The 25004-nt window shown below is 36.3% G+C and overlaps 1 protein-coding gene across 3 annotated transcripts in view; it reads left to right on the forward strand.

Annotated features, from left to right (window-relative positions):
* The first annotated feature begins 5050 nt into the window (after window positions 1-5050).
* The window catches only part of NFXL1 (nuclear transcription factor, X-box binding like 1), a 48453-nt gene continuing 28499 nt past the window's right edge, over window positions 5051-25004 (forward strand). The window contains exons 1-12 of one of the 3 annotated variants that reach the window (XM_074348374.1): window positions 5051-5201; window positions 5642-5887; window positions 8296-8469; window positions 12102-12211; window positions 14172-14302; window positions 17279-17457; window positions 17692-17853; window positions 17954-18054; window positions 18706-18820; window positions 19830-19954; window positions 20599-20721; window positions 23772-23862. In XM_074348374.1, the coding sequence (XP_074204475.1) occupies window positions 5644-5887; window positions 8296-8469; window positions 12102-12211; window positions 14172-14302; window positions 17279-17457; window positions 17692-17853; window positions 17954-18054; window positions 18706-18820; window positions 19830-19954; window positions 20599-20721; window positions 23772-23862 (1555 nt within the window). In that variant the 5' untranslated portion in view covers window positions 5051-5201; window positions 5642-5643. Of the gene's footprint in view, window positions 5265-5641; window positions 5888-8295; window positions 8470-12101; window positions 12212-14171; window positions 14303-17278; window positions 17458-17691; window positions 17854-17953; window positions 18055-18705; window positions 18821-19829; window positions 19955-20598; window positions 20722-23771; window positions 23863-25004 lie in introns of all 3 variants that reach the window. The other 2 variants (XM_010962593.3, XM_074348380.1) reach the window with 2 other exon arrangements.

Genomic DNA, 25004 nt, shown 5'->3' on the forward strand with positions numbered 1-25004 from the left:
TCCAGAAAGACAAAGGCTGAGAGAAATACGCTTAACAAACACCGACAAAGCAAGCCAGATGATTATTAAGAGAATGGAAAGACTTAACATTGTCTAAATCACCATACTGTCTGATACCTCATCTATAAAGTTCCCTTGGAAGCTGAAAATTCCCAGACCTACCTTTGATGACTAAGAGAAATGGAACATCTAATCTCACAGTGGAAAAAGCTAAAGTGAGATAAACTGGATGATCTAGCAGCCTCTGATTTTGCTTTACTTGATTGGACTTTCCTGAGTGTTTGCTGCAGTTTTAAGACGCATAGCAGATAGCATGGTACAAAAATTCCAAAATGCTGTTCTCATTGGGGAACAAATGGTTCTTAGAAGTGACTATTCAGCAGAGTTTTGAGGAAGAGAAAAAAATTTCTGAGCAGAGAGGACAGGTGCACTAAAGAGGGTAACTATTTCTAGGGTAGTCTGTTAAAACTTCCTTGATTATGACCCACAATAAACTACCTCTACAAAATGCATTTTGTACTGTGACCCAGAAAACACGGCTGTGACAAATCTTTCAGAAAAGAATACTTACTCTTAAACAACATGCTATGTGCTCAGGAACCTTCTTGTTTATCTATTCTATTTCAGTTCTTTTAAAAAAATGCTTGCTGCAAATTACTAAATTGAGTTCATGATTAATTAATGGGTTACTACTGGCAATGTCGGGGGAAAAAAGGCACTCATCTAGAGAATGGTAAGTAGAATTGCCCAGAAGATGAAAGAATTCACATCAGCCTAGGCAGAGATGTGGAAAGTCATGCATTGGGGGAGGGGAGGGGAAATACACAATAGTGGAGGTTCTGGAATTCTCTTCATACAAAACATACAAAAAATAACACCTCATAGTGCTGTCACAAGGAATGTGACATAGCTTATCTAGAATGATTGCTTATTTCTGGACACCACAATGTGCCAATGAATTATCCTGCTCCCAGATGGTTCTGTTTTTTTTTTTTAAGATGATATTTGAATATCAACCTCACACTCAGGGGTTTCACTTCTATATTTTTAGAGTTTTTTTATCTTTTAACAAATTCAGAGAAATAATGAGTCTGACTAGATCACTATTATAGATAAATGTCAAGAATATTTTTTTCAACGTATGTTGAGTTTAGGATTTCTCAGATTTCTTTCTCTTCAGGAGGAGAGCACTGTGGTTGTGGAAATGAATGCACCCTAATAACTTTGGGAGCATTAGCCACTGCTCGGGGGCACTGTCAGTCTATATTAGGAACTGATATGTTCCTAGCATTGTGGCTTTGATGCTAACCCTGGAAAAATAAACACAATGGAACAATCCAATAACAAGCCTGGAAAGGCTCTTCAGATGCCAGGTTAACCGCTGCTGAGCTCACTGGAGTAGTAATACCTGACAAAATGAGATCTAACCAATTTCAAAGGCCTCAAGGAATTGAAAATTTATTACCTCTTTTGATGATTCTATGACAATTATCTCATTTCCTTTGGAATTAGGAAAAATTCTCTTTATGACATTTTTTTTTTTGACATTTCATTACAGGTCTTTTCTGACTGAACTTCTATCTCCTTTTGTTCCCCTCCTCCTTGAATCTTTAAATGCTGAAGTGTCCCATGGCCACGATTATTCACTCCTAAGTGAGCTCATATATCTGGTGACACTTTATAACATCTCTATGCTGAAGTCTCCCAAATGTATATCTCCAGCCTTTCTTCAAAACTCCAGACTTGCGTAACCAACCAGAAACTTGATATCTCCTTTGTAAATGCAATATAATAAGAAATACATATTTTGGTCTTTGTCCCTGGCTCCTGGCCTGAACTCCTAAAACTCTTGTAGTTTCCTAAGTGGTAAGATGTTTAGGAGAATCATTTGTTACATCTGGTTTTTGTCACAGACTCCTAAAACAGCTCCAGAGTGGGAAAAATTGAATAGAGCATCTTTTGTTAAATTCATAACAAGCCCGTTTCAAACACTGCTGAATTTATGTTAATGAGGTGAGCTTTGGAAAGTTCCTAAGGATGGGGGCTGGTTGCCAGGGGAATCAGCTGTGAGATTAGAGAGTTGGAACTTTCTACATCCCACCCCCCCAACCCTGACCTTCTGGGAGGGGAGAGGAGCTGGAGGTTGAGTTAGTGAATAATGTCCAGTGGTTTATCAATCAGGCCTATGTAATGAAGCCTCAATAAAAGACCCTAAACCAAGGGGTCTGGAGAGCTTCCGGGTTGGTGAACACATTGAGGTTCTGAGAGGGTGGTACTCCCAGAGAAGGCATGGAAGCTCTGAGTCCCTTCCCAGGTACCTTGGCCTATGCATCACTTCCATATAGCTCTTACTCTGAGTTCCACTGTTTATAATACATCAGTAATAGTAAGTAAACTGTGTCCCTGGGTTCTGTGAGCTATTCTAGCAAATTATTGAACATGAGGAGGGGGTCACGGGGACGTCTGGTTTATAGCTGGTTTGTCAGAAGTAGCATTGACAATATAGGACTTCTGACTAGCATCTGAAGGGACGGGGCAGTCTTGTGGGACTGAGCCCTTAACTTGTGCAGTTTGCACTCTTCAGGCAGTTAGTATCAGAACTGAGTTAAACGTAGGACATCCAGCTGGTGTCCACCACGAACTGAAGGATTGTTTTGTGTAGAAAACCCCACACATCTGGTGTCAGAAGTGTTGTGTGTAGAGAGAATCAGGAGCATTTACTTTTAGTGATGGCGAGATGTGTCCTAACCCGAACTCATGATTTTCTTTGCAAACCTGTTCCTTCCCTAATATACCCTATCTCTGATTATGGCACTGCCACTGACCCAGTTCCTCAGGGGAAAAACTTTGAGTCATCTTTTCTCGACTCTTAATCTCATAGCTGTTATCTAATTTGTCAATGAATGTTATCAGCTCAACTTTCAAGATACATCCTGCAGCTGACTGTAAATTACCATATCCACTGCTCATCCAAACCACCATCTTTCACCTGGACTACTGAACAGCTGGTCAACTGGTTTGTAATGCCACTCTTGCTCCCCTTTCCCCAATAGTCCATTTCCATAGAGCTTCCCCTGTGATCTAGAAAAATGCCTGTGGGCGTAATAGAGGCTTTAGATATGTCTGTTGCATGAATTAATAAATGCATTTTCTAACCAATCCTGGGAAGATAAAACTCAGTTCAAATTCAGGTAATTGAAAGGTTATGATAGCTGAAATGTGACTACTTGCACATCTGAGTTTATAAACTGAGATTCATGCCGACTACAATTTTAATTCTACATAGCCATTCTCCCACAAGGCCCTGCCCTGCTAAAATTTTCCTATTATTTCTACATTAGTTTCCCTGAAAAACCTTCCTTTTATAATGTCACCTCCCTTATCTTGAACTTCATAGTAGCTACTTTGTATCAACACTGATACCAAAATTTTCTACTTTTGTTTTCAAGGTGCTCTCGAATCCTACTTGTCATCTTTGCTTTGAGATTCAACAGAATTTTCTCCTTTCTTGTTCAAACATGTGCCATGTTTATTATCTCTTGTAAACCTTGCCTCATGCTCTCCCTATGAAACAAAGTGCCTCTTTCCATAACATTCATGTCTTACCCTGCCCTTAATACTTTTCTCAGTTCTCAGCAACTTCATGAGTTTTTTCATCCCTATCCTGATATTTCACTTATAGCGAACCCTTCCCATCTCTGAGTACAAACACAAAGTGCTGGACATTACTGGGTATCTGACAGACTCAGTTATTGATTGATGGATAGGTTATTTAGCTGAATATTTGAAAACAGTTTACATTAAACATGAATAAATATTTAGTTGACTTTTGTCTCTGTTATGAATATTTTCCTAGAAAAAGTAATTGACAGCCCACTTTAAAAATTATTTTCATGAAATTGACATTATACAATACTATTTTTATCACTCAATTCTGAATATTAATAAGTAAAGCAAAAAAAGAATCAATCTTCTAAAGTTTTTTGCACTTAACCTGGCTAGAAAAATCAACCTAATTATTTAACTTTTCTAGGTAAACATTAAATACTTTTTCACAGTAATCAAACAGCATGGTGTTTTTGAGAGTATAGGCCAAGAGTCACACAACTCAGTTGCGATCCTGGGTCTGCTACAGTGCTGAATAAGAAATTTTCTGTGGTCTTTGTTTAAATGGAATTGATGATAATGTATCTAGCTATATCAAGGACAAGCTACTTAACCACTCTGTGCCTCAGTGTTCTCAGCTGTAAAGTGGGGATAGTAGGATTATTGTGAATACCACATTGTTAAAATACATACATATGTAAAACCCGTTGAACAGTGCCTGGCATTTAATAAAATGCTATCTAAATACTAGCTATTTATTAATAATGTAGAGGAATTAGTTAATTAAGTTGAAGATTGTGTAGTCCCAAACAGCAATCAATATATTTCTCAATCCTAGACTTCCAAATTTTTGAAATTTCTCCCTCTCCTTTCTCTCCCTTTCTCTTTCTCTTACTGGAAAAAAGCGAAGTCATAAGAATTAGGACCTGATCTGGCTCTCAGCTACTTTCATTATTAAGGTTACTTGAGAGAGCTGCCGTGAAGGTAAAAATCGGCCTGCTTCAGGAAAACAATATTGTAAACCATAAAGGACTGTGAACAATAATGCCGTTAGATTTACTCTCTACATTGTTTTAGTAGTCAGAAGGGCGCTTTTTCTACTCCAGCTACTTTACCGCAACACTCCCTCAGCTTTCCCTCCCTCTACCCTGACCCCGAAGTGTTCTCCTTGTAAATGCTTTTTCCGATCATTGAGAAAAATTTCCTACTTCCTGAAGGCCCGAAGGCAAGGCTAAAGATGGTGGACAGCCAATTATGGCCCCAGGACAGACTCCCGATACCCAGCTGAATTTAGGGCAGTCGCGGGGAAGCAACAGCATCCTCTGGGATCCGGAACACCTCAGGGCCCGCCCACCTCCCCACCCCGCGTCCTCTCTGTGCGTCAACCCCGCCGGAGCCCCAGTGCACGCCGGGAATTGTAGTTTCAGACAGCATGGTTCAATCAGCGCATGCGCCGGGAGGCTTTTTTGCCCAACCCCCACTCCACCCAGCGCACAGTCAGTCTCGGATAAGGAAGGGGCCGGTGATGCCACGCGTTCTGCGAGCAGTGAGCGGCGGCTTCTGGGAGTTGTAGTCGCCGGGGGCTGGCGCCGGCGGTAAGGAGACGTAGCTTTTCTTGGGGTTTGCTCCTGCAGTTGGTTCCCGGCGGGAGCCGCGGGGTGAGTCTGCTGTTGTCCTGTCACCGGGCTCCCTCTGAGGCCGAGGAAGCGCTTTCCTCCTCCTCGGCTCTTCTTCTCGGGTGCTGGATGCTCTTTGCCCCGCAGTCCATTTCTCTGCCTGGTCCTTTCCCTCTGCAGTCTATCTCCAATGCCCTGGGCTTATCGGGGACTCACCCTCTGGGAGAGAGAGGGAGGGCCGCGACCTTTTCAGATCCGGTCTTCGCGCGGCGGAGACCCTCCTCGTTCCGCCCCTCACACCGGCTTCCCCCGCTGCCCTTTCCCCCCCGCTGCCCTTTCCCCGCCGCCTCGACACCACTGGGCTCACGCTCCTTCCACTCTCTCTCTCTCTCTCTCTTTTTTTTTTTTTCCGTCTGCAGGGATGGAAGCTTCCTGGCGCCAGGTGGTCGGTGGCCGAGGCCGAGCCCGAGGACGGGCCACTGCGGCCCCCTCCTCAGGAAATGGAATCTATCTCCGCGGCGCCGGAGGAGGGCGAGAGAAGGGGTCGGTGGGCGCTGCTGGTCCTGGCGCCAGCCCCGGAGGAGCCGCGACCGCCGCGGCTGCAGGTAGCTCAGCCCGGCGCAGCCCCGCGGGATCGGAAGCGCCGCAGACTTCCGTGGCCAGTGGTGAGAATGGCCCACGTCCTCGGGCTCACCTGGATGCAGATTTAGGCACTTCCTAGTCAGAACTGCCTCCGCCCTTGCCCGCTTCTCCTTCGGGAGTTTATCATTGGCCTCACTTCTCAAACCTCTCAGGCACCTCCTCATTCTAGACCGATTCCCATCACACTTCTTTCATCATAATTTTAATTGATATTAATCTTTGTTATTTCTCCGTCCAGGAGTCTATCCTTCTTTCTTTTTGCCTACCGAATCCCTAGACCAAAAGTTTTGCGGATTGTGGCCGGGTGGTGGTGGGGTGGGAGTGGGTCTGATTTATCCCATATTTTGGTTTGGTTGACACGATGCAGTCAATCTGAACAGTTTCTTTGTTTTTCTTTACTTTTTAAAATCTCATAAGAATCTGGTTAACATTTTTTCTTGTAAAATAAGATTGTGGCTTTACTAAGTTTGTTCATGGCAGCAGTCGGCTGGGCTGAGTCGCAGAAACCCCGTTTAGATTGTGTTTAGGCTTTCCGCTTCACCTTGTGTCTCCCACTTCGGGGGCCAGTTGTCATCTTCCATCTTCGCTTGATTGCCTCAGTTTAGTAGCTTTAATTGTCTGTGTCCTGTGAGCCCTTGGGCTTGTGGGACTTTTTCGACTGGGGTCCCTATTCACAGATTTCACGTCCTTTCCCTGGATGTATCTGGTGCGGCCTCCTCCAGCCTGTCAATATCCTTCATCCAAGGCAGTGTTTTAGTGGAGCCTGAGGGTGCACTCACAGCTCTCAGCTGCCTCTAACTTCCATACTAATGGAAGAGTGAAGGGGGCTAAAAGAATAAACCCTGAAATCATTTTACTGTTGTGTTTGAAATGTATTTTTCAAAATATATTTTTTTGGGAGAGGAGCAAATTGAGTTTCTGAATGTTTCTCTCCTAAGCTAATTTTAAAGTTAGGTGATACCCTGTTAATTACTGAGTTTATGATAGTTGTGGTGGTGAGGTGTACAAGATGGAGGCCTGTGAACAGTTCTGGGAAACTTTTTTCGTTTTTATGGATAGTAGAAAAGCAAGCATCCTCCAACTGGATAATTGAGATTTGATGAGAAATAATACGTGGGAAGGTTGCTTTGTCATCTTTGCTTGAGATGATCTTATGTGGATCCATTGATCAGGTTATGAATGCTTTTATTATATCTAATTCAGCCTTTTAAAAAAATGTATTCGTGAGGGCTCTTTTCTCATAATGACATTTCTCGTCTTATTGTACGTGAAGTTTTGAGTCATGTATCTTATAGCAGTTACTTTTCTCCTAGTACTCAAAGATCCCTGTACAATTTCCTCCAGTTTTACTTGAAATACTGAATAGTCCCCAGCCAAATTGGCTGCAGCAAGAAAAGGAAAACATTTCATGAAGGAAATAAAATATCATTAAGTACAAATCCACCACCTAAAATAAGAAAGTTTATATTGGTAGTGGCTGATCAGTTTCGAGCATAAAGTGGCACCAATGTGGGCACTTGATGAAGTAAGAACAATGCGTTGTGTTTATGGCTCTTTTCTTGAGCTATGGTTGCTGTCCAGAGAGTTTATTAACACTTAGTGCTTGAAGAAAATTCTCACGGTCCTTACTTTTGAGTTTGAAGTCTCAGTGGGAATGTACTATGAAGTAATTCATTCTTTTTCCATTATTATTTAACCAAGTCACAAAATAAGAAGTGCAGACAGTTCTAAAGAGAATAGCAGAACAACTAATCCAAAACTTCACTTTCTTTTTGAAACGAACTTATATGAAGCACATTTTCTGTGTTAGCAACATTTTGTGTGGGATTTATGTTAAATAAATATGTTTTGTGACCACATTTTAATAAAGACAAAAAGTCCGTGAGCTTTCTAGGAAGCAGATTGTAAACACAGTGGGTATACACTGAATACTGTTTGTGCACAGTCTTTGGTGAGCCAGGCCAGGCTGGGCTGTAATGTGGAAGAGGATAGTGTGGAAAAGCACCTGCCTCTGCTGATTCTGATGTGTAAACAATGGGTCTGTTTCCCATCTCTTAAAAATCACTGTGTACTGTTCATCTTTTAAACATTTCATTTAAATTTTTGTTAATGTCTTTGTTTTGAGGTTGATCACTGGTTTTTGGATACTTTATCATACCTTGATCATTTAAAAAATTGATTTGTTAGTCACTCTGTTTCTAGAACAGTTTGTTGCCTTTAGCAGAATATTTAACAAAAGTGAAAATTTTTATCGTGGAATTCTTTTTACTTGTGTGACAAGAAATTTGAAAATAACTTTTTCCGTGGATGATAGTAAAACAGAATGCACCAAAGGTGACTTTATTTTAAAATGACTTTTTGGTACATCATGCCTTGCTTTTTGAGAGATTGTTCTGCAGAAGTGAAACTCACTTTTTTTTCTTTTAAACAGAGCTAATGTCTCAAAAGAAATTTGAGGAAATTAAGAAGGCTAATCAAGCTGCAGCCAAAAAGCTTGTTGAAGAACACTTTAGCTCTTCATCTGAAGAAGAAGGAGATGAAGATTTGGAAGGAAAAAGAGGAAAAATAGTTGCTAATACATTTATAACTTACACTACTCAGACAGGTACTTTTGAATTTTGACTTTTTTTACATCAATGAAAATATATTCCTGACTTTTTCTAACACCTTTACCCTACGTGGAATAGTTTTTGCATCTTAAGAATGAGCATTTCTGTTTGGAGAATTGAATTATTGTACATTTTACTATTTGAGTTATATGCTGTATAATGTTAATCCCTCTATAAAGCAAATAGGATGACAATGTCTCTTACAGCCTTAGAAGTCCTCCTTTGTGTTTAATTGGCATTTCATTAGACTGCTGGGAGACGGGTGCCAAAGCTCTTTGTGAGATGAGTGGGGTCAGGTTGTTCCTTGTTATGATTTAATTGCACTTGAGGACTTTGAATATTCCTCTGTATCTGCTCTTCATTTTTCTCTTTTTCATCATGTTAAATGTGTCTTATTTTAAAAGGAAATTTATTTATTTTTATAGTCAGTTTACAATGTTGTGTCAGTTTCTGATAAATAACATGTTTCAGTCTTACATATTCATATATATATTCATTTTCATTATAGGTTACTACAAGATGTTGAATATACTTCCCTGTGCTATACAGTATAAACTTGTTGTTTACCTTTTTTATATATAGTAGTCAATACCTGCAAATCTTGAACTCCTAATTTATCCTTTCCTACTCCCTTTCCTTCCTGGTAACCAAAAGTTTGTATTCTATCTCTGTGAGTCTGTTTCTGTTTTGTAAATAACACATCTGGGTTACTCTTAAAGCCACATTTGTTTATGAGAGAGAGGGTCAAAGTGATGTTGTTGTGAAGTATTTGGTACTGAGTGTAAAAATAGATTATTTTAAATGTAAGGGCTCTTACACTTTTCACATTTTATACTTAAAGTCATTATTAGGAACATTTTTGCATGTATTATTGTTTGTTGCCTGAGTATATTGATGGCATTGTGAGCAGAGGTACACCTCATCAAAAGGTTTCCAAGGAATTTGCCATATCTGCCAAGGAATTAAGATTAGGAGGCTTGACTAAGAAGTCTGGCTCAGCCAGGGAAAAGTTGATAAAGAGGAACCTCTAGGTTAGGAGATTTCTTGTTTTTAGAAGACTTCATAGAAAGTAACTGCAGGTTTCCTGCCTCAGGAAGACCTCACTTAAGCCATTCTAGAGAGACAGATTTTATTTTTAAATAGAAAATTCAGTGATACTAGTGTTTAGAAAACTTTTCTCATTAGTAAGTTTTATTAATTTTTTATCTGGCTTTCATCTTAAAGTGTGAAGGCAATTTTTCTCATACTGTATTGCATCAAATCCATAAATATTTTGATTTTTGTTCCTTTGTGTTCTGTACTTTGCCTCTATGCCTCTACCGAAGTAAGGAAATTTGATCACTCGACTTAAGAGCAATAAACACCAGGGTAATGAGATGGTTCCCATCTCACGTTAGTGAATTAAAAACCAGAACTTTACCAGAGAGCTTCATTCTTTCTGTCTGAGCACAGCCTTCATACTTTTGTGATCTTTCTCTCAAATTCAAACTTGAATGATCAGTTTACTGATAGGTATCTCTGTCCGTCTGGCCCATGGACACACAAACATATGTTGAAAGATAAGATTTCTTCTTTTGTTTTCTTTATCTCTATTAGTAGTGCTACAGTTTCCCCTGTCACCCACCCAAGCCAGAGCTCTGGGAGCAGGGATGACATGAGAGTGTTTTACTCACGACCACTCCTGCCCTCTGCCCACGTCAGATGTCTCCTCAAACACAGCACTCCTTCCTTCGGAATCCTGGCGCGAACATCGACTTTTAGAAGCAACACAGTCTAATTGTCACCACGTCCTGCTGAGTTTTACTTCCTAAATTTCTTAAATCCATCCTACCCTCTCCCCACATACTGTCATTATCTTAATTCAGGCCCCTACAGCTGTTTCATATGTGAATTAAATCCACAGAAGAAACATGTGAGGTAGATAGTACTATTACTATTATTACTATTTTAAAGATGAGAAAACTGAGACAGACACATTAACTTGCTCAAGGTTGTTTTTTGCTTTATCCGCTATAACTGCCTCTTAACTGGTTCTTAATGTTTTTAGTCTTGGCCTCACACTCATTTTTCTTCAGTTGCCAGAGTGATCGTTTTAAAATGCGTGACTTCAAATGCCGTGCTATCCCCCATGACGTCTTGGGCAGTGTACTTTATTGCTGCAGCCAAATCTTAATATAATTTTCAAAGAAATCCTGCATAAATATTGTAAACATAAGATTAGACTTTATTTTATTAAAGCCGATTCATCCTGTTCTCATATTCTGTTTTTTTCTCTCATATTCTGTTTTACATTTAGCTGTTAGATTAGATGCAATTTAAAAATGTTTTGTGTTTGTTAGAGCCAGCTGTGCCGAAAAGCAAAATAAGCACAGAGTATGACTACTAAGTCTGCCTTTAAGGATAATCTTCAAACTTTGATGTTTGTTTAAAATAAAGCAGTTGTCTGTAATAATTTAATAATGTTTTATAGCTTTGGGAGTGGTTTTATGTATATTTTATTTAATATCCTTAATTATACTTGTATTTATATTATGGTAGAGCAAGTTTTTATAAGTGTTTTGCTTACTTAGTCATAGGAAGTAAAGAATTATCAAGGTCTATTAATTTTCTTTTGGTAGCTTAAATTTTGGTTTGAACCATTTTATTGCCTGTACTTAGTGATAGTTTATGCCATTTGTCTATTTTCCTCGGAGACTCAGTCAACCTCTAGCAAATAATCTTTATTGTACTGAAGGCCTGTAGGTGTATTTCTCTTACACTAAAGTGACTCAGATTACTGTCTTTTTGGTGTCACGTGTGCTCTTGGGCAGTTTTCCTGCCTTTCGTTGTGCTGTTATTTCTTGCACCCTCCTGTTGTAACCCTTGGCTGCTTCATGACATAGTGGTTAGGACGGTTCACTTTGGAGGCACACGGAGTTACTTCAGTGTTCTGAGCCTCAGTTTTCTCATCCGTAAAATGAAAATTAAGGTAGCTTATTTAATCTCTCTGAAATACTAATAGTACACTGCCTAGCAGGTAAATGCTCAATAATTACCTAAAGAAAATACAGTCTAGTAATCTTTTTCTGAGAAGTTCATGCTTCTTTGTTAAGCAGAAATAACATAATTTGATGAAACAAGGTTATTATGCTGTGTTGACCTCAGAATCTTTTCATTCAGCAGATTTTTACTAAGAATATGCTATGTGTCAAACACACACACACACACAGACACACACTCTTACGCATATGCTTGTATTCAGGCTAAATGGCTCTGCTGTCTTTGACTTTTCCGGTCCTCTCACTTTGCTCTTTGGTTGGCTTTCCCTTGTGACTTGACGTCTTGCTGCCATTGCCTATGTCTCTGCCCCCACCGAATTTGTTAAGGACTGTAGCAGTGATAAAAGCAAGTGTACTCTGAGAGAGGGCGGAGGTAACTGTTTTTGAGTCAAGTACTTCAGATGTAGTACATGGACTGTGTGACCGGTTAGCAGTTCACTGGTTGCTTTTTCCTTAAACTTCTCATTTTTCGTCTGTATTTTGAGCAATTGATATTGCTAGACATGTCTCACATAATGTAGTGCTACTAGTGAGTTTGTGTTATTTTCAGATGTTTCTTAACATGAAGTTTTCAATTTTTAAATTTCAAGATGGAGATGTACGTGAATTAGAGCGAACAAAACAGTATGTAAATGAAGCTTTTCAAGCAGGGGCTATGACATGCTTAATTTGTATTGCTTCAGTGAAGAGAAACCAAGCAGTAAGTTTTTCTCCTTCTCTGTATTAATGCATCTCCCCCAAATATTTTATTTTGCATTTACAATATGTAGCTATTTATTACTCTTTTTGCTTATTTTTGTTTAAAAATACTTCATTTGAGAATTTTGTTTATGAATTCATAATTCATTTTTGAAATCTATAATTAAATGAAAAATACCTCTAAATGTGCAATCAATATTTTTAGCACTGTTAATATAACTGAAGCAGATATCTTCAGTTTTAATGCATGTGTCAATTTGGTAAAGCATTTTTAGCATCTGTACTTTAGAAATTCCCACAAGTACTAAAATGTTAGATATACTGTATTTCATTACTTTCAGCCAATTTAAAAAAAGATAAATATGCTCCCCGCCTTCAAGGAAGTAAAACCTAACAGTGACACATTTATGGTTTGTTAGTGAGCTAGTGTTGAAGGCACTGTGGAAAGTGGCTGGAGTTAACGGGGAGAGATGGGTTCAGAGATAACTCATACACTTAGAGATGCTATGGCCTAATGGTGAAGTTATATGTATGTGAATTTAAAAGGGCATTAATGAAGCAATTAAGGGGAAGTGATGACAGAATCTGACAGATTCACCATTTAGGCCTCAGATTAATCCACTGCTATTACAGCAGTGTTGCCTAGAGAAAGACAGTCAGGTCAGATGAAATGGGTCGGTCATGTAGGGTGATCAGATATTTAACGTACATTGGATGGAATAGCATAGTAGGTGCAGGTACTTTTGGTGCCGAGTCACATCTGATTGGTTTGTTCGATTTCAGCTGCAGTGGATGAATAGCCTCCGCATGTGGATACAGTCCCACCTTTAACAGTTGCTGTGTGTGTAGATTTTTTTTTCCACCTCAGTGCTTTCTTCTTGGGAACTGACTCAGCCAGTGTCCAGCTGTAGTGCAGAAGTACAGCAGAGTTAATGCCCCTGGGGGCAACATTACACCCTAGGGAACTGGGGGGTGAGTGCCCCAGCCTCCTCTTTGTCAGCAGTTGGGGACGGGTTGGTCCTAGGCATGTTTTACGTGGTCCTTCAGAGTGTCCTTAGCAGGACTAAACTTCAGCCCTTAGCGGTAGTCAGCTCAGCAATATACAATTTATTGGCATTTCCTCTTTCCTACTTTGTCCTCTTACTTCTGCATCCCAGTTCTTTTTATTAGGAGGGAATTCAGACTAAGAAGTTGGCTTTTTTTCAGTACTGTTGCTAGCTTACACAGTATACTCTGTCTGATTTTATTAAACATATGCAAAATGTTATGACGAAAGGAGAGTTGATTTTTATCAGTTATAGCGAAATGTTGGCTGGTTTTAAAAATTAATTTACTGTTATTCCTTAAATTACATATATATTCTCAAGTTTTTTTCTCACCTAATTTTTAGAATTTAGCATTAAGTGCTAGACTAAAGGTTTTATGTAATAGGGCGGCACAGAGGTTATTTGTACATATTTGTGTTTAAAGATTCCCTTGTGGTATTTATAACTGGAAATAACCTAAATGTCCAACAACCAGAAATTGGTTAAATTATGTATATAAGTCAACATGGATATCTACTGTACAGCTATAAATATCATTTTGTATGAAAATATTTGATAATAGTAAATGCTTATACTGTATTAAAAGAAAGGCTATGAAAGTATGTATCAATCAGTACAGTATGACTTCATTTTTTTAAGTATGAAATATACATTAAAAAAATTGGAAACTGTCCAGAATTTAGCAGTAGGTATTTCTAGCTGAATGAACCTAGATAATCCATATTTTTCTTTAAAATGTTCTACATGTAAATTAATTTTTATAAAGAACATTGCTTCTATTAAATTGGAAGGAAAACTTTTTTCTTTAATCCTTAGGTAGTTTTTGAAAATAAGTGTGATGCTTATTTTAAACTATTATGGAATTATCAAAGAAAAGTCATTGCATACTGTTAATTTCTGTTACCTTTGTCTTAGGTTTGGAGTTGTTCAGGATGTTTCTGTATATTTCACATGCCCTGTATCCAGAAGTGGGCTAAAGACAGCCAGTTTCTGGTGTCTTCTTTGACGGATGATGATTTTGGAAAGAGAGATTACCCCTGGCCTTGGTAACTTTTTCTAATTTAGTTGGAATATTTAGTTGTAAAATAAATGAAAATTGTATGTCATAAATTGCTTTATTGGCAGTTTCATTATCCATGTTTGGCCTTCAATTAGTTGTTTGGTTTGTTAAGGTATGGGACCTGGTAACGCCTACCCTCGTCTCCCACATTTTGTGTAACTACCAGTTCCTTTCGATAAGTAATAAATCATTCAGGCTCTGTATTTTCCCCTGCAAAACAGCTCCTTAGTTACCCTTTAGTACCTGTTAGTGTTATATCGTACTAGACTGTCATCTAAAATTTTGATCGTAGGCTTCCCAGTTTTATCTTTGGTATATCTCAGAACTACAGGTGTGTATTACCCAATATTATTAAATTTTTTACACTTATTTTATTAGTTTGGCTTATTATTGATAATTGTTTGATCTTGAACTTCTATTATATTTTCATAAAGAGTTGGGGAGTGGAAATAGTATATCTTTGCTAAATAAAGACAATAAAAATTTTATTCATACTGGCAACCCAGAGGGTAGACTTACTGTCAAGGTAATGAAGGATAAACTACAGGAGCTCTGTGTTCATGTTAATATTCACTTTTGTAACTATTTTTTTTGGGGGGGGGGAGGTAATTAGGTTTATTTCTTTCTTTACTTATTCTTACTATTTTTTAATGGAGGTACTGGGGATTGAACCCGGGACCTCGTGCATGCTAAGCACACACTCTACCACTGAGCTACACCCTCCCCCGTAACTATTTTTTTATTTGTAATTTTGTTCTTTTCCTTAACAGAGCTCTCAAATTGTGTAAGATTCAGTCTTCAGAAAACCTGGATCCACATCAGACCTCCCCTATTACCATAAATACTGATACATTTGTTAAATTGTGGGTAGTGTAGTTTTAAAAAACATTTTAGATATACTAGTTACTTTGCAAAAATAATTTTCTACCATATGTCAGTGATTTTATTCCCATATTACCAATGGGAATATTGGAGTTAATGAAAGCAAAATGGTATGTTCAGACTTCACTTACCCTTAGGAAATGAAGCCAGGATTTGCAGCCTAGGATTTCTGATTTCTAAATTCAGTTCTTTTTCTATTGTTCTGAGTTTAGTCTCATAATACTACTTTTAGATATATTGTTTGTTTTCTCTTCATTAAAAATTGGCTTCTCTGAAACAGTTTAAAATTTCAAAATCAACTAGTTTGGTATTACATATTATTTTTTTGTGAAAGGATTGTAGTGTTTAATAGAGACTTAAACGAGATATTCTGGCTTAATTTTAGAGATTTAAACTTTAATGTGCTCTTTCTCAACTTTGTTGTTCTCATTTCTATTTTATGTAGTCATTTTGCCACAAGGGTAGAAAATACCAGCTAAGAGAGGAATGAACCACCACTCTTAAGTCTAAAAGGGACAAAATTGAATCAAATATGTAATAATCTTTGCTTTCCATGCTTTACATTTTCTAAGAAAGAAAATAAATGACTATTCTGGTTAAGAACACATTTTGTTCATTCCTCATCAAGATGAAGCTAGAACTTGATAAAAATGTCAATATTTTAAAATTAGTTGTTATCTAGAGATCAGACTTTTAAAACACATGTTTCTACTGAGGTATTGCTTGTTTATAAACAAGATATGGCATAATTACATTTCATTGTTGGCATGCTGTTATTTTAAATAAAACTCATGGATTTGTACCTGTTGCCCTCTCCAGTCTCTTGGAACAATTCAGTCTCAATATTGATGGACAGCTTTAAGGTGTAGTGAGTTGCTTTTAAGCCACTTGTATCTAAGTTTAGTAATTTTCTTTTAGTAAAGGAAATTTTAATTCTTCCAACAAAATTCCATTTTTTAATTCCAGATGAGACATGGTGTTTTGTTTTTGATTTTAAATTACAAGAACAGATATCTTTTGGTTACTCTGAGTATTAATGTGGCATTTATTTAGAAACAGAACATGTTCTCAGGAAAATGAAAATATATTGTATATGATACAAAAGAAATTTAAATGATGATGTGAAATTGTTCTTGTAGTGTAGTATACTAACAACTTATTTGTCTGGAGGATAGTAGGGTTAGCACTTCTTTTGAGAATGAAGTGATTTATGACCTACAAACAAATTTAATAGAACTGAAGGTTAACACTTCTAGGAACAAAATTTCTTCATTTTAATCTTGCTAGATAAAAATCTTTCTATTTTAGCAGAGAATATGAAACAGTATTTGAACTTTTTTTTAACTTAGGCACATTTGAAATATATCCATTTTGTATTAGTTGCTGAGAAATATGAAATTCTTTGTTTATGTTCAAATATTTTTCCCCTTAATTCTAAATTTTTTTTGTAATAGTGATTTTTAATTAAGTTATTATTTAACATAAATTCTAGATCTTGAGTCATGTTTCTTGCTGCTGTGTTACCTACCCATAACCTGATTTCTTTCTTTGGTTTGCTATTGCTAATGTATTTTGCTCATTTGTAGACTGGCCAGCCAAACTTTTAAAACATTGAGCTTTATAAAATTGGAAAGAATATAAAGTTCAGGTGGTTAGTAGAAAGCTAGTATTGCTTTCTTTTTGTAGCTGTATTCTAGATATGTATTATGTAATACAGTAGCAACTGGCCATATGTGGTTATCTGAATGTTTAAAAATTATGAAATAGAGAATCATTTCTTCCTGAGTTGTATGTATTAACCACGTCTGAAGTGCTCACTCGCCATATGTGGTTAACGGCTACTAATGGACATGGCAGGTATAGAACACCTTCATCATCTCAGGAAATTATCTGGCAGAGCTGTTCGAGATAGTTGAAGTTGATTTTAGTAAAATCTTGTTTCTTACTAATACAAAGATAGAGCAGAGGTTACATTAAGATAAAAGTGATTGTGTATACTCTATTATTAAGTATATTTATATTCGTGTCTCACGCCACTTTTAAAAGTGAGATTAACTTCACTAATTTCATTCTTCTCTAGTCCAAAATGCAGGTTTGAATACAAACGATCTGACACACCTAGTAGGTACTATTGCTATTGCGGGAAAGTGGAAGATCCACCTTTAGATCCATGGCTTGTGCCTCATTCATGTGGCCAAGTGTGCGAGAGAGATTTTAAACCTCCTTGTGGCCATAAGTGTTTACTCCTCTGCCATCCAGGTGAGTTATATGTAATATTTCTAATTGTTTGTGGGTGCTTATTTCTTCTTATGTTAAAGCAAAAAAAATTGGGGAAGTTGAACTCAACTTAAATTTATGTAGGAACGTATTGGAAGGGATTGTCTTTTAAAGTATCCGTAAGGAAAGCTTTAGAAAATGCCAGTAGGTGTAGGAACTGAAAATTTTAACTTTTTGCTTCTGATTTTTTTTTTTTTAACTTTCATTGGATTCTAGGTCCCTGCCCTCCTTGTCCAAAGATGGTCACAACTACCTGTTTCTGTAGGAAAGCAAAACCTATCCCTCGTCGGTGCAGTGCTAAGGAATGGTCCTGTCAGCTGCCATGTGGGCGGAAGTTACTTTGTGGACAACATAAATGTGAAAATCCTTGTCATGCAGGTAAATGGTCATACCTGTTAGGTGTTCTGACCTTAAGCAAGAATGAAAGCAGTCTATTGTTCTTATAATGCTCTGTCCTAATTCATCATTTTGATTTTAGGAAGTTGTCCACCCTGTCCAAGAGTTAGTAGACAAAAGTGTGTCTGTGGCAAACAAGTAGCTGAAAGAAGCTGTGCAAGTCCACTGTGGCACTGTGATCAAGTAAGTGCGTGTGCATTTTGGGGGATGTGTACTGAAGTATACAGAAAGCATAATGAGCAACTAGAAATACTAATCAGGTTTAGTTGAATAAAAGGAGAGGAAGAATAGCAACTCAGGGGAATTTTATTCATGATTTTGGGGACTTTTAAAATTTAATATTGTTTTAATTACCAGGGGAAATTTTATTTTAAATTAACAGCTATTTGTTGAATTTCAGATTCAGTACATATGTACTCTCTTTCTTGCTAGCTGTCCCCACTCCCTCCTTCTCTTTTCCCTTTTCTTGAGTTAATCCAATTGAGGAAGTAAGATTGATTCTTTAGATTGTTTGTTTTGGAATTGGCATGATTTTAGTACCTTTCGGAAATCTTTGGTTAACGGCCATATGAAACTGTATGTTCTTTTTTCCTTTATTATATTTTTAAAATATACTCTCTGGTGCATAAGAAATGTGTGTGTGTATACATATGTGTGTATGTCTGTTATGTATATATAAGTATAATGTATATTATGCCTCTGTAAGCTATAAAGCTTAATAATATGAGGAACATAAAGAAGTGCTTATTGGTGAGTGAGAAATGATTATGTCATGTACAGAGTTTTTTGTTAATTTTTAAGTCTTTAATCAGTGCTTATTGCATTTTATTTTAGGTTTGTGGGAAAACACTGCCATGTGGTAATCATACGTGTGAGCAGGTTTGCCATGTAGGTGCTTGTGGAGAGTGTCCTCGATCTGGGAAAAGGTTCTGTCCATGTCAGAAGTCAAGTAAGACTTTTTTTTAACCTTTAATGGGTTTATGCTAATTAGAGTATTTTCCTAATTAAATTAGGTTTCTCTGGTAGTTCATAATGTAGTTTCAACAATAATATAAATTTGATAGATTTCTGTATATTTGGATGAGAGGACAATATAGCATAGTGGATTAAGAACTCAGATTCTGGAGTTGGGCATATTTGGATTCAGATCCCACCTTCATGAACTGCAGTTTTCTCAAGTTAAATGGGGACAATAATAGTACTTTCTTTATAAGATAATTGTGAGAATTAAATGATAAAATGGACATAAAGTATTTAGTATAGTGCCCAGCACATGCAGGAAACCTCATTATCATAAGCTATTGTCATTATTGTGTATTAGATTATAGGTGAATTTAATTTTGGCTACTTTGAGATAAAGGGTTGCATTTGGAGTTCACTGTCCTGACTCTGCATCAGTACCAGCACACTTGCTTACAAGATTATTATCAATATTTTTCATAATATGTTTATGTTGAAGCTCAGTTTCATAGTGTTTTAAAATCTAGATCTTTTTTTTTTAACCTATAATGTTGTTTAGAGCAAATTTTTTTATTTTGGAAGGAAAAGGTTATTAGGGGTATGCTACCACAGACAGCAGCAGGCCACACAGACGAGAGGTGCCTGTGTGAGCCTAGAGCAATTTTTTTTTTTATTGTTCTATATATTATAGAAATTTTTGTAGTGATTTACATGGTCTTATTTCTTTAGAAAGGTAATTTTGAAGTAATTAGCTCATAAAAATGTGCTCCTTGAGTTTGATAACTTGTCATGTGTGGGTTTCTTTTTAAAAATACAAACTTGAAAAATATTAGGGATTATTTTCATCAAAGTTAACTTTTACCGATAATTATGTAGACGCAAAAATTCATAGTCTGAAAGAGCTGTCATTCTTTGGAAAGTCAAAAGAAAATTGCACATTATTAAGGCTTTATAATAATGAATGTTATCATTAATGCTGACTTTCTGTCTGCTTTTAGAGTTTTCTTTGCCTTGTACAGAAGATGTACCAACTTGTGGAGATAGTTGTGACAAAGTACTTGAATGTGGAATCCACAGATGTTCACAGCGTTGTCACCGAGGTCCTTGTGAAACATGCAGACAAGTTAGTAATCTCCTGTAATAATTACTCTTAAGAGCTGTCTGTCATAATATGTCAAATGGGATTGTTCTGTAATTGTTTTCATAAACATCTATGTCATGACCTAATATTTATGATGAAGAAACAGGAGAGTATGCCAGTAATTAAATCTGAAATTACCTTTTCTTGTTTTGCCTGATGAAAGTTTGAATGTTGTCATTTTCAGTCTGGTGAGGGGTTGTTTGTTCCCAGAAGACATTCAGAGCAGTGATGAATTAGGCCTAGTGATGATGGGGAAAAAAAAGGCCTAGATGCCATTTTGGTTTTGAAATACTGCTGGGTAATCCAGTTTTCTTGTTTTACTGAAATTAGATGTGCAGTTGTTTTGGTGTAACTAGATGTAAAGGATTTTAATGTATGATATTATTTTACTATTTAATTTCAAATTCTTACTAAATTTAATAATGGAAATTCCATGAAGTCTTTTTGGAATAAAGTAATACAAATAAATGTCTTAGGAAATTCAGCTTTATTTTTTTTTAAAGTCTTTCATACAAAAGACTCTTAAAACTTTTCTCTTTCATTTTTTGTAATTATAGAGACTGCAATGTGGAAAAAAAATCATGTCAACAAACGTCAATTTTAATAGCATTATTTGATTCTTCCAGGAAGTGGAAAAGCATTGTCGCTGTGGAAAGCATACAAAGCGAATGCCATGTCATAAATCTTACCTGTGTGAAACTAAGTGTGTTAAGATGCGTGACTGTCAGAAGCATCAGTGTAGGAGAAAGGTAATAAGCTTGGAAAACTGATTTTAAAATTCTCTTGAATTTTCCTTTTTTGGGCCTGTGATAAATGCCATCTTGACTTGTTCCTCAAATATTCAGGCATATTCTTTGCTTTCCATATGAAATATTAATAAATATTCTAGATTATTGTTTGTATTTGTAGGAAATCTTACCAAGGTTTTTAAATAACAAGGGTATCTGTTTGTCTTGTATATAATTCTTTCGACTTGGTTCTTGGGCTGTTTTTGTTCCCTGACTGTAAAATATCATAGCCGTGTTAGTGATAGTTCGTTTGGTATGGTGGAGGCTTAACTTCTGTTTTCAAATCTTATTTACAGAAATTTGGTTCAGTATGAGGCCAGCTGGAATATATTATTGAGTCTGTAGATTTGCAGGTTTTTTTGAGTCCCTTTTTTATGAATTATCCCTCTATCTCCTTGGTGAGATTCCTTGGTCTTAAATCTATTAGATATAGTGATTTCAACTTTGTTTTGCTTAGTGTTCATATGGTATGTCTTTTCCATTCTTTTACTTTTAACTTACTTATATCTTTATATTTAAAATAGATTTCTTATAGACAGCATTTAGATAATTGTTTTATTCAATCTTTGTCATTTAATTCAGGTGTAGGTCATTTACATTTATTGTGATCTTTAATAAAATGGTTGGATTTAAATCTATCATTTTGCTGTTTATCTTCTATTTGCCCATCTTTTCTTTGTTCCTTTTCCCTCTTTTGTGTCTTTTATTTGATTGAGTGTTATTTTTCAATGATTCCATTTTAACTTCTTTATTCGATTCTCAGACAATTTTATACCCATATATTTTATAAACCTCAAATACATTGTTTTTATTTTTGCTTTAAACAGTCAAGTATTTTTTAAAGAGTTTGAAAAAATAAGAAGTAGTAGTGTTTTATATTTATCATCAAATTAATAATTTTTGGTGCTTTTCATCATTTTATTTAGGTTCAGGTTTTTATCTGGTTTAATTTTCTTTTGTCTGAAGGACTTCCTTTAACATTTCTTGTAGTGCTGCTCATAAATTCTTCCAACATTTATAAAAAATCTTCAGCTTTTGTTTGTGAGAAATATTCTTACTGTAGAATTTTAGTTTGCTAGAATTTTTTCCGCCATACGTTAAACATGTTGCTCCATTATCTTTGCTATCCTTGTTCTTTTGTATGTAATATGTCTTTTTTCTTTGGCTATTTTTAAAGATTTTTCTCTTTTATCATTAGTCTTCAGCAGTTCGTGTGTGCTGTTCCTTTGTATAGTTTTCTTCATGTTTCTTAGCTCAGTTTTTGTTGAGCTTCTTAGGTCTATTTATAATTTTCAACAAATTTGTGAAATTTTCAATCTTTATTTCTTCAGATATTTCCTCCCACCCATTGCCTTCTGAGACTCCCATGACGTGTATGTCATGCTACTTGAAGTCCCAAAGGTCACTGATACTCTGTTTATTATTTAATTTCCATATTTTATGTTGGTGTGTATAACTTTGTCTTCAAGTTTACTAATTTTCGTCTTCATTGTTTAGTCCCATTGTTTATCCCATCATGTGCTTTTTCATCTCAGATGATATTTTTTCATCTCTGAGACTTGGAGTTGTATCTTTTTTTTATGTCTTCCATATCTGTTCTTTGTATGCTCGTGCTTTCCTCTATTTTCTTGAATGTACATCTGGGCTGTACTTCTAATGCCTTTTTAATGTCCTTGTCTTCTAATTCTGTCATCTGTCATTTCTGGCTCTATTCTTGTTGATTGACTTTCCTTTTCCTTTTGGATTATGTTTTCCTGCTTCTTTGTGTGCTGGGTGACTTTTGATTGGTTCCCAGACTTTGTGAACTTTCTATTTTATGCTACACTTCTCCACAAATTCTCTCCACGCTGACTTCTCTGAACTATGAATTTTGTCTGCTCATCTTGGTGAGACCACTGGACTCTCCTTGTGATCTTTCACCCTGAGCTGCAGCCTGGAATCCTCCAGGTCTAAGTTTGTGCTATCATAGGACTCACCTTGTTTGTTTCTCTTCTCATAGGGGTTTTTGTCCTGTGCTGCCCAATTGTCTAATGTCTGAAAACTGTTGTTTCATGTATTTTGTCTGATTTTCCAGTTGTTTAAGGCAGGAGAGTAAATCTGGTCATTATTACTCATCACAGTGAGAGAAATTTCTAAAGGCTTACTCACATCATGGACCATATAATCGTCTTTTCCCCACTGCCACTGGGAAGGTGATAGATAGGCACGTGGTATTACTTAGTGAGAAATATTTGCCTAACTGAATGAAGTATTTTGACTTTTAATTGCTTTTCAACAATATGTATTTTGTTTTGAGCTATTTTTATATACTGAAACTTGTCCTTAAGTAGGTAATAATCTTAAGTTTCCTTAAGACAATTGTAGTCTGTATTTTTTTTTGCAAGGTTTGGATATATGAGAGGTCAGAATGGCAAGATGGACTTTTAAGTAGTTGCCTTGTGTTTGTGAATGAAAATTGGGGTAGGTCATAGACAGCTGTATTTGTCACAGATTGGAAATCAGGGAAGTAACGAAATAAAGCTAGAAGCCATTAGCCTACCTCTGCTTCTCTCCTTTAGTGTCTCATTCTATGGTTTGAAAATAACTGCCAAACTAATCTATACATTGAACTGGTTTTATTTTAATTAAATTTTAAAAATAGCCAGATTAATTCTTTGCCTGAATTGACGATATGATTTGACCAGATCCATTCCTGTGGTTAATGTCTATCTCTGTGTAGATAAATAGAAGAGAAACTATCTTATGGAACTATTTTAAGTCATTGAATAATTAACTAAAGGGCAAGAAAATTTAGCTTGATTTCACTAAATAAGGTCATTGTCTTTATAAACTTACAAGGTCTTAGTACAATGTATTCTGCACAAGAATGTTGATACTCTTGAATACTTCTGTTCTTACAGTGAAAAGAACTATCTTTTGACTTCCCTAAGTTCTGTGAATAAGTAGTAATGACATTCATATTATGTATGATTTTCAAATTACCTGTTCTTTATATATTGCTTTCCCTTTAGTGTTGCCCTGGAAACTGTCCACCTTGTGATCAAAACTGTGGACGGACTTTAGGATGTAGAAACCATAAGTGTCCATCTGTCTGCCATAGAGGTAAAATTTAACATAGCTGTAATTTTATGTTTATATTTACATAGTGCTTTATAGTTGACAGAGAGCTTTCACATTTATTATCTTACTCTTAAAAATCTTGAGAAGTTAGGGCAGTCACCAATGCTCTTATTTTATGGACAAGAAAATTTAAACTAAAGAGGATGTGACTTACTTAGGGAAATATTTAGTAAAGCAATATAGCCAAGATTTGAACCCAGGCCTTCTAAATGTAGGCTTTTTGTTCTTTCTGTAACACCATGTTGTTTCCCTTCTTCTTCGTGACTTTCCTCATGAAGTTTTTAAATTAATATATTCTTAGGTTTGTCAGTATTATTTTGAATTTTAGACATTTATATGAAATTAAGCCTTATAAGGGATTGGATATATTCTAACCAGTGGTTCTCAAAATTTTTGTTCTCAAGACCCCTTTACAGTCTTTTTAGACCAAAAGACCTTTTGTTAATGTGGGTTTTACCTGCTGACATTTATTGTATTTGAATTAAAATAAAGTGTAGTAACATTTATTATTTTATTTAAAATTAGGAATAACCCATTACATCTTAATACAGTAACATTTTCTATGAAAAATAACTATTTTCTGGAAAAAATTTAGAATAGTATTCTATATTTTTGCAAATGTCTTTAATGTCTAGTTTAATAGAAGATAGCTAGATTCACGTATCTGCTTCTGCGTTCAATCTGTTGTGATATCACATGTTACATAGCTTCTGGAAAATTTTAATCTATGCATATGAGACCTTGCATACCACCTGAAAGGGGTGGCTAAGTCATTAGACATTGAAAACTGAGTTAACTTTACTCTTTTGGAGTATGCTGATATGAAATGGAATCTATTGAAACGTAGTAGAATGTAGTGGAGAGAGCATGGACTTAAGTTAGGAGGTCCTGACTCAAGTCTGGGCTTAGTTTAGTAGCTTTATGACTTGAGATAAATTCCTGTACTGTTTTTTGTTGTCTTCTTTTAGGAATAGGTGGATGCTGGATTACCTCCCGTAACGTCTTAATCCTCTCAGAAATCTTATAATGTATGTGATATTGTTGTTGTTTTCTATAATGAGGAAGCAGGTACAGAGGCTATTGGTCCAGAGTCATAGAACTAGTTGCAAAGTCAGGATGTGAAC

Source organism: Camelus bactrianus, chromosome 2 (assembly GCF_048773025.1).
Source record: "Camelus bactrianus isolate YW-2024 breed Bactrian camel chromosome 2, ASM4877302v1, whole genome shotgun sequence".
Lineage (NCBI taxonomy): Eukaryota > Metazoa > Chordata > Mammalia > Artiodactyla > Camelidae > Camelus > Camelus bactrianus.